General features: G+C 46.7%; 1 protein-coding gene across 1 annotated transcript; it reads left to right on the top strand.

The window, feature by feature from the left end:
• The first annotated feature begins 403 nt into the window (after window positions 1–403).
• Window positions 404–10379, top strand: LOC6729860 (attractin-like protein 1). The gene is made up of 8 exons (XM_016174566.3): window positions 404–1079; window positions 4387–4623; window positions 4686–4843; window positions 4908–5055; window positions 5394–8223; window positions 8285–8371; window positions 8533–8614; window positions 8679–10379. The coding sequence occupies exons 1-8, from the start codon at window positions 808–810 to the stop codon at window positions 8834–8836; spliced, it is 3972 nt and encodes a 1323-aa protein (XP_016036598.1). The 5' UTR covers window positions 404–807; the 3' UTR covers window positions 8837–10379.
• The last annotated feature ends 312 nt before the right edge of the window (window positions 10380–10691 follow it).

Here is a 10691-nt window from a genome sequence, read left to right as displayed (position 1 = left end):
GAGGGATGCACTGCTTGTAGCGATAAGATATCGATTGTACGATTGATATGACTAAAATGTCTGAAAATAAATTAAAATAACAATATCTTACTCGCATTATTAATATTAATTAAAAGTAATGCCCACTATGAGAAAAACAAATTGTTATTACAATTCTAACAAGCACGTATCTTTGTAAACTTTTTGAATAACTTGAGCATCAAAAGGGCGCCAAGTTAAATTGCTAGCCCTGTTACTCTTTTAAGTTAAGCTTTCTCTTTTATTACGTATGTATTATTATTTATATATATTGGACATTCCTCTATATATATGATAAGTATATGCACCATACTCAGCTTGCTTAAATAATTTTAAAGTAATATCTGCAGGTATCTAAATCTTATCGATACCGACAGTGACTTGACAACCCTGTTGAGCAGTGCCTGCAACGCCGAAGCAGTGCAACGCTGTGCAGCACTGGAACCCCAGCAGATTTCTCGTTTCGTTTCACAAATAAATTGTCAATAACTTTGCCAGTCGCTGGATGCAGGTTGTTGTTTCTTTTTGCCAATATTGTTTGTTGTGCAGCCGCGTTCGCGAGTGTGAGTGAGTGTGCCAGTGTGTGCGTGTGTGTGTGTGCGTTCAAGTGCGGGGCCTTGGGTTGCCCCGAATTGCAAAGATTGCAAATAGAAAAGAAAAGAAAAACGGCCAGAGAGAAAGGCCCAAAGGAAAATTGTGCAATAGTCGCGAAAATCGAAGGACTCGCTGCAGGACGACGACGATGTGAAGCTGCGGGCGGGCGGTGAATCGGAATCAACTACGCAAATCATGTGCCTGGCGGCGGAGCCACCGCAGAAGCAACCGAACCGGAGCAGCACCTCACCCACATTCAATGCCAAGTACAGGCGAAAATGCCTGCTCCTCCTCACGCTCCTCCTCTTCCACGGCTGCTTCAGCGGACTCCATCGGGCGGCCGCCTTCAACTGCACCGCCCACGGCGGCCGCTGCCAGAACGACGGCCAGTGCCAGGAGGACGGCCAGTGTCTCTGCGCCGACGGCTGGCAGGGACCGGAGTGCCAGTTCTGTGGCGGAAAAGTGCGGTAAGTGTTGGTCACGCAGCTGGTTATGCACAGCAGGTCACATAGATACAGTAAGACCTCCATATTAGGTCACAGAATTAACCATAGATGGGCTAGATCTTTCACTACCCCAAAGATCAGCTCCATCCCAGTATGATGTGCTGGTTAAGCCATCAATATTATATCAATTTTCCATTCTGTTCGGTCTGATCTCCTCTGCCTTTTCGGTCCGGCCTATTTGTGTCAGCCAACGGTTCAGTTTCATCTGGTCGGACGGGTTCTTGGCCGGGTTTATCTCGACTCTTCACCGCTCCCATCCAATTTCTCCCAGTCCCCCTTCACATTCCCGTTCTCTTTCTCCCATTTCCCTCTAGACATTCTTTCACCTGCTGGCCGCTTTCTACGCCTCCTGACGCTTCCAATGCGGATTATTCAATTAGTTCGCTTTGACTTTGAACTTGTTTGGGGCAGAGGCCACTGCTTTTTGGCCACATTAGCTTCTTCGCCATCTAATGTGTTGATTGAGCAGGGAAAATATATATACATATATTTCTGGAAAATCGTTATAACAACTATTCGTCATATTACCTGCGTCAGAAACAGAATGCTTTGCTTATCTACTGTAAAGCTTCTTTAAGACGAACCGAGTAGAAACAGTACTATATAAAATATCTAAACCAAGAAATGACAAATGACATACTAATACATAATGAGTTGTATATTCATAGCAGAACTATTTCACATCAATCCCAAAATATTATACCAGTAAAATAATGTTTGTTTCGCCAAAAATTAGATAACAGCTTTTTGCCAGGCCATAGGCTGATATATTTAAAGTGGAGGGCGAATGCTATACATTATATTATATAGATATGTGAGAAGTCGTTGGGCCAGTTTGGTTGCTCACGCTTACGGCTGGCGTCATAAAGCTCATGAAATGGTTTGTTTATGTTTCTTAACAGCGGCTATTTGCTCGCGAAGCCCGATAAGCGAGCGTTCTATCTTGACAATAATTAAACCCATTCACCTGCCTGCCGTGCTGCTGATGATGGGACCTGCAATTTGCGCACTCGAGCATTGAGGTCGTCGCCTCACCTGCCCCAACCATCCAGAAACCAGTTTCGGGCTCCACACAGACCCCTGATCCCGGCCTGCGGTTGAGCGCTAGATCGTCGGATTGCAGCATTTAGCAGGCCATAAATTCCGGGGCCACACACTTGTCCGCTCAAATTGAGCAGTGATAAGGGCATGGTCTTATCAGCGGTGTGTGTCCGCTTATCGCCTGTGAATTTTCAGTCTTTCCGCTGCTAGTTCGGATCTAACCGCTGCCCAGTTGCCTTCGAGAAGCAACTGCCTTGCCGGCTTTCTATGCAAAAACTGGGCGCAATCGAACTGGTTTCCCTCACTCCAAATGCATTCCAGCCGAATGGCCACATGACGAGGGCGCCTGTTCACCTACTCCGGCTCCCGGTGCCGATGCCCCAGCTTTTTGCTATACATATATGTGGCTACCATCTACAAAGCTGTGCGTAAGCTAAGCTGTGCTCGAGTGCACAGAGTGACTCACCGGCTGGCTGCCAATGAGTGTGTAAATATATCTTTGCCCGACATTGATTTTTCGTGGCTATCGCTTGATATGGCCACAGGCACGGCTGCATCCCGGCTGGACGGAGTGTTTACTCAAAGTTTAGAACTGGCCGAGACACAACGCCCACACGACGCAGTCTCCTACAGCTGCGGGCGCAAAACTAGGGGGTTTCTTGGGGAGAATCTAAGAATCTATATGAATTTTGCATAGATATCAATATCAAAGAGGTTTTAGAACTACTGAATGATATGGCCTCGCAATCCACATAAATAATATTTTATGACTTTCCGACTTTATGATGCCACAAAGCTAGAACCATAAACTTAAAAAAAAATCTTGTTTAATGATCTGGTCTATTTCATATTTTTGACAAGCGAAAATAATAAAAATATGATGGTCAGCGACGACAAAAATGAAACCATTGATGATTAGCAAGCCAAATTGTACTCTTTAGATAAGCCATTGTGATTATCATCGTATAGATAAATAAGCAATTATTAGTGTAGCCACACGGAAAGTGTTTTCTACTAATCAAAAAAGTCACATCAGTCCTATTGTTGTGGCCGCAATTGTTTATGTACTATACGCAGTACTTATCGGCACTTGCTTGGTGTAACGTGAGTCGCATTTAGAATGCGGAAGGCTGCTGATTCCACTTTCTCCGAGTACACTAGCTATGTGAGTTAATTGTTAAAACTAGAACAAACAAACAACTCAGAGGAGTGTGCAAAGTGCCTTTAAATGGCGAACAATACACTTGAAGCAGTGCAGAATCTACATATCATCATCATATATAGAATCATCTATATATGATAATTTTACAAAGTTTACCACCCACTTTTAATGATATAGAGGCGCATTCTGTCGCATTCTGTATTATCTTTGCCTTGGTGAAAACCCATTCTTTATCTTCACATGGTTCAAAAGGCTTATAAAGAGTGTTTACTCACTACTATACCATAAACATATAATAGTTAGAACTTGGTTAGAATTAAACGATTCATGATTTAATTTATGAATATTCATTTTCTGACGAGAACGAGCAAATGTTCGTTTGACCTATTAATTTAAGAAACGAAAGATCAACTATTAAGACGGCTGCTGCAACTACAGGGTAGCATTTAATTATCCTATATGTACAGATGAGTATGTTGAGCACTGCGTTTTGTGCTCGCACAGCTGTAAATTGAAATCAGAGCGACTAAATCAGGGGAAAGCAGTTATTTATAAGCGGATGTGCAAACAAAACGCAAAGAAAATAATAAGACAGACAAAGGAAGGCACTGGCAGGCGACTGGCGGATACCCTACTCGAGTTTCAAGCTCTTAACTTGTCACATTCCGTTGAGGACTGTCTTCCAGACATATTTCCACTCGTAATCCGCATCCAAAAAACAAAAGCCACGGGAAACAAATGCCCCAAGAGTGGAAAATGCACAACGGACTTGGCCGGTCAACAGTTGAGCGGCTTCAGTTCGGACACAGATAGTCTACGCAATACGGACAATGCAGCCTATAGCAACCTATACTATCTCGCATACATTGTACCCATATCATTTGTAGATTGCAATTGCGCTGGCCGGCTGACCGGCAAATTCAATTATCTTCTCACAGCATCGGGCTATTGCCATTTGCATGTGCACTCCATATCGCTAAATCGATAGAGGAATTGATTTATTTAGCCACCTCGAAGCTAATGGATTCCATATCCACTCTCTCTTGCCATCTTCCCGTTCTGCAGCATGTACCACCCCATGGGCACGATACACGACGGATGGGGCAACTATTCGGTGAGTGTCAAGTGCAGCTGGCTAATCGACGCCAGGCATCCGCACTGGAACCGCCGACACAACACCAATCCGTCGCGAACCGCCAACATACGGATCCACCTGCGAGAGTTCGCCACGGAGTGCGGCTGGGATCATCTGTACATATACGATGGCGACAGCGTGGACTCGCCCCTGCTGGCGGTGTTCAGGTGAGCTTAGTCTGCTTGGACAACATGTTTATTCCATTACTAACCTTCGTATTATCGTTCAGTGGCCTCATGTACCGCGGCAACTTCTCCATTCGTCGAGTGCCACAGGTGATAGCGACATCCGGCACGGCACTGGTGCACTTCTTCAGTGACGATGCCTACAACATGTCCGGCTTCAACCTCACCTACAAGATGAACAGCTGTCCCTCGGATAGCGATGGTACGATGGTCACTTACCTTATCTTAAACAAAGGAGATTCTAATTACTACTTGTACCATTTCAGAGGTGGAGTGCTCCGGCCATGGCAAATGCCGCGATGGCGACTGCATCTGTGATCCCATGTACAGGGGTGAAGCCTGCAACATAGCCGCCTGTCCCAACAACTGCTTCGAGTCCAAGAACCAGGGCCATTGTCGTCTTGACCAGGAACGGTTAGTTGGCTCAATGTTATGTACTCTATATATGAAGCCCTTTATTATTTTGTTTGCATCGTATTGAGTTTTATTATAGTATTCAAAATGCCCTTTAAGACATTTGTTATTGTTTGTATTATATAACTAACTCTTTACCGGCTATCTGTAGATAACTTGTTGTCACTCTTCTAAATTTAGAATGCAATTACGTGCCTGAGTAGCTTAACTAAGTGTAAACCAGAAACTAAACTAGAAAAGCGAGGAAATGCAAGTAGAAACTAATCTATGTGTAAAAAGGGCGCAAATGGCTTGTTGCGAATTTGCAATTTCTCATTAAGTCTCGTACTTTCTTACAGCTGCTCCTGTTACGAGGGCTTCGCCGGCGACGACTGCAGTCAGATCAGCGCCCACGGCGCCTGGTCCACGGTCCACCCGAAGCACTCCCCGGCGCCAGCCGGAAGCGCCTCCCATGGCGCCACCATCTGGCGAGACACGTTGCACATTGTGGGCGGCGAATCGTACGGACGAGGCAAACTAATGAGCACCTATGACTTCAACGGCAACGTATGGGAGACTGTGCACCCGGAGGATGGTAGCGAGGTTCCTGACAAGCGATACGGTGCCTCGACAGTGATGTACGGCGACAAGATCTTCATGTACGGTGGAGTGGTCAAGAGCCACGGCATCTCCAACGAACTGTGGGCCTTCGACGTCTCGGCGCGAACGTGGGCGAACATCTCGGTAAGAGCGGATCCCTCGTGCAACGCCACTGGAGGAACCTCCGCTATGTGCGGACCCCTGCATGTGGTGGGTCACACAGCTACCTTGGTTCCCGGTTACGGGGACAAGAACAACTACCAGTACATGGTTGTTATCTTCGGTCACTCTCCCAACTACGGCTACCTCAACACAGTGCAGGAGTTCAACTTTGCGTCACGCGAGTGGCGCATCGTGCCCACCACCGGCTATGTGGTGAAAGGCGGCTACGGACACAGTGCCGCCTACGACTTTCTTACGGAGAAGGTGTACGTCTACGGTGGAATAGTCTCCGAGAGTGAGTCCAGCCAGGTGCTGAGCTCTAGGTTGTATGCCTATGAACCGGCCACGCGGGTTTGGAGTCTGCTATCTGCGGCGCCAAGTGCGCGTCTACTTCACACGGCGAACTTTGTGAACCAGGGACTAATGATGGTCTTCGGTGGCAACACGCACAACGACACCTCGCAGAGCTACGGAGCGAAGTGCTATAGCCAGGACCTGCTCGTGTACGACGTGTACTGCGACTCGTGGCACTACCATCCGATGCCGGGCCACCTGCAGGCGGATCTGGCCCGCTTCGGTCACAGTTCGGTTGTGTTCGAGGAGTCGCTGTACATCTACGGTGGCTTCAATGGCCAGCTGCTAAACGATATGCTGCGCTACCAGCCGGGTTACTGCAGCTACTACACCAAACAGGAAAAGTGCACGGCAGCGCGACCTGGAGTGAAGTGCATTTGGGACGTGCAAAAGATGCGTTGCATCGCTATTACCCAGGTTCAGAGATCGGCGATCTACGGACGCGAGCAGTACGACTACGTGGCTTGCCCGTCGAAGAGCCGGCTTACACTCACTTCGGAGTTACTGCACGATGTACACCGTTGCCAGGAACTGGCCAGCTGTCAATCGTGCGTGTCCACCGCCTTTGGTTGCACTTACTGCGGAAACGGAGTGTGCAGCAAGGAGCGGTGTCGTGAAACCACCTCAATGGCTTCGGTCTTCTTCGAGTCGTCCACACAAATGGCAGTGTCCACGGCTAGTCCGCCGCTAAATGCCAAGCATCTGGACTCCTGCCCCATCTCCGAGGAGTACCTGGTGTCCTCTGTGTGCGAGCAGCTGCACAACTGTCGCGCCTGCTCTGCCAACCTGGCGTGTCGCTGGGACTCGGAGCACAACCGCTGCAAAAGCTACACTTCCTACGGTGGGTTGTCTCTCAACCGGACGCAGGATGAGGTGGCCTGCTCGCCGTCCTGCGCTTCATTGACCAACTGCCAGAACTGCACCGAGGACGAGTGCATCTGGTGCCAAAACGAACAGCGCTGCGTGGACCGCAATGCCTACACGGCCAGCTTTCCTTACGGTCAGTGCCGAGAATGGACCACCTTCACAGCCAAGTGCCGGTCGGCTCCCATCCAATCAACGGCTCTGGCGGTGGGCAGCACTACGGCACTGTCAAGTGCTCAATGTGGCTACTACAACAGCTGCCAGATGTGCCTGGACGATCCGGCTTGCGGTTGGTGTGATAACGGCTCTAACACGGGTCTGGGCAGATGCGTGGTAGGCGGAGCACTGGCACCCTACGATGACACGGAGTGTGCCCTAAAGCACTGGTTCTTTACGTCCTGCCCCCGGTGCAATTGCAACGGGCATTCGTATTGTAATGACCAACAGCATTGCGAACAGCCGTGCAACAATCTTACGACAGGAGCGCACTGCGAGAAGTGCCGAACTGGATATTGGGGAAATCCCATCAACGGAGGAAAATGCCAGCGATGCGATTGCAACGGCCAGGGCGTTTACTGTCATCCGGACACTGGGAAGTGTTTCTGCACCACCAAGGGTATCGTGGGCGATCACTGCGAGAAGTGCGACTCCCAGAACCATTACCACGGGGATCCGCTAAAGGGCTCCTGCTACTACGAGCTGACCATCGACTACCAGTTCACGTTTAATCTTTCCAAGAAGGAGGATCGCCACTTTACGCAAATCAACTTCAGGAACTCACCGGGAAAGCCGGAGATCGATGCGGATTTCACCATTACGTGCAGCGTGCCGGCCAAAATGGACATTTCGGTCAAGAGGGCTGGCTCGCCGGACATGCTCATCTTGGTGGGCGTTAACTGCTCAACGTTCCGTCATCGGTTTCCCAAGACGGACTACCAATTCGGGCACTCGCCCGATGACAACAGCTCCCTGACCACGTTCTACGTGTTCGTGCACGACTTCCAGCCCCCAATCTGGATACAAATTGCCTTCTCACAGTATCCCAAGCTCAACCTGCAGCAGTTCTTCATCACATTCTCCTCCTGCTTCCTGCTGCTGCTGCTTATGGCCGCCGTCCTGTGGAAGATTAAGCAGAAGTACGACATGTTCCGGCGGCGTCAGCGATTGTTCGTCGAAATGGAACAGATGGCGAGTCGACCGTTTTCCCAGGTGAGATCTGAAAAAGGCAACTTGATTGCGTTGACTCTAATCTGCAAACATTTTTGCACAGGTGCTGGTCGATATCGAAAACCGCGAAAGTATTGATCTGAGTCTGACGCTGGAGGGCATTGGCCACCTGTCCAAAAAACGCAAAAAGGTAGGCGAATCGATCGTTCAGTGCTTAAAATTATGAGGCGACTTCTTAGCGGACGAAATCCATAAAGAAAAGTGGAACAGATTATATAAAGCTAGACCTAATTTGGGCATTACAAGTTTGAGATCAAACTCTAAAATATTTTGTATCTTATTTTGACACAGGAATGCCCTAGTCCCATCGCTTTGGAGCCTTGCAGTGGCAATCGAGCCGCTGTGCTCTCGCTTCTAGTCCGGCTGCCCACGGGTAAGGATGAATTTATCATCTTATAGAATGTGTGTGTCTTACTTATGAATCACTGTACCCGCAGGTGGCCTTTCGCAAGCGCCTTCTGGCCAGTCCGCTGGTCTGGCTGTGGCCAGCGCCTTAGTCACGTTGGGCAATCCGCGTCGTCCGTCGATCGATCAGCATCCCAAGGAGCCAAAGTCGAAGCGCAAGCAGAGCCAGCACCCAGACAGTTGTACATAATAACCGTAACACTATGCTTACCTACATAAAGAAATAATGATAACGATAATGATAATAATTATGATAATATGTAACTAGCGAATAGGTACGAGTATATAGAATATTTGCCCCGACTTTCTTCTACTAACCACACACAAAAGTCAAGCTAGCAAGTTGATAATCCGCAGTTATTATTACTTTAATGCATTAGACTAGTAACGAAACGAAAGGAAAGAAAGAAACAAACAAATAATAATAATTTTTAGCAAAAGGACATATTTATATACGGTTATATACAATTTGATATAGTTGATAGGTCGAGTAGCGTTGCAATAGTTATAAATGTTTAATTTATTATTTATACCGCGTACGTGCGCTAAGCTCGGTGGCAACAGCAGCTGTATTCAAATTATGAATGTATTTTTTTTACTTAACCACATAGCCTAAGCGTGTTGTTAGAATTTATTTATGCAAATTTTGTGAGCTGCCCCGGCAGCAGCTGCACCATATGCCGCGACAGAAACAGAGTCAAAAACAAAAGACATTCAATTGATCTTAGCAAAAAGTGATGAACCAAACCAGAGGACAGGCGATAGATACATGTACAAGGAGAAGGAGCAGGAGAAGGAGCGAGGTGACGGAGAAATGCAATACTGTGTTCAATAATAGAAATATTTCTGTTTTTAATATCCGTGCAAATATTTACAACGCAAGACATAAGTGGATCAAGACATAGACCGACAAAGAAATAAGAGCAAAACAATGCAATTGTAAATAATATACGTAAATTACTAACGCTATTTAGATAGTAGTTATACATATACAAATACAAATAGCTCTTGATATGAGAACGCGCCCAAAACAAATCAAACGATTATATTGTACATGCAATCTAGATGAGAGATCCAACATTTACCAACAAAATTCCAATTAAATCACAAACTAATCGTAAGGTTTCCTCTTGGCAGCAGCAAACAAACAAACAACAACAAAAAACAACAGAAACAACTCACACAGTTAATTAACTCTATAATTCAAACTAAGACAAGTCTCACCAACTAACTAGATGCACTCTCTGATATACAAATCCAGAAATGGAACAACCTCTAGAATCAAAAGGCACTCGTCGCAAACTTTAACTAACACCTAGAGATCTCTTAAGAACCACACCTTTTAAAGTACACAATCTCCAGTCGAGATGAAGACGATTCGATCGCTTTGGGTTAGTAGGCAGACAATTGTACATCAGTTTCATATTTTAAACGATCTAATAAAGTCCATTTACGAAATTTAATTTCAATTGTAAAATGCGTTTAGAGACATACACCTAATATACATATAAAGAAAAAACTTGCCAATCCAGTTCCATGCCCCAAAAAAAATCGGAAATAATCAAATGCAACAAACCATTTGAGCACTTGTTTGTTATCCCAGAACTAAATGACCCCTGACCCCAGACCCCTGACCACAGACAACAGCAGCAGCAGCAAGATATACATAGATAAAGAATCATATATTAGTTTATTAACCAATAAAAAGACACTCCAAATGTAAGCAAAGCGAAGTGGTTTGGTTTTCATTGCTCATCGCCGCTGCGGATTCCAGTTATCCCATGCATTTCACAGAACTTTCACTTTCGCCGGCTGCCGAGGGGCGCTCCAACAGTTCGGGGGCGCGGCTGCATGGCCTGATAAACCGGGTAAATGTGAGCTGTGTATTCAGGTCGAGGTTCGGTTCGATTGGAGCAATTGTGGAGCTCCATGTCAGCACTCTATTTCACGTACGCGGATGTTGTGATTGGGCTGGCCCTTTCCTGTTGCTTGCTTTCGCCGATTGCCTCTGCCCATCATTTTCGAACATCTTCGGCAATTTGTGT

Source organism: Drosophila simulans, chromosome 3R, assembly GCF_016746395.2.
Source record: "Drosophila simulans strain w501 chromosome 3R, Prin_Dsim_3.1, whole genome shotgun sequence".
In the NCBI taxonomy this organism is placed as follows: domain Eukaryota; kingdom Metazoa; phylum Arthropoda; class Insecta; order Diptera; family Drosophilidae; genus Drosophila; species Drosophila simulans.
Note: the sequence above shows the minus strand (reverse complement) of the source record. Positions and strands in the feature narration are given on the sequence as shown.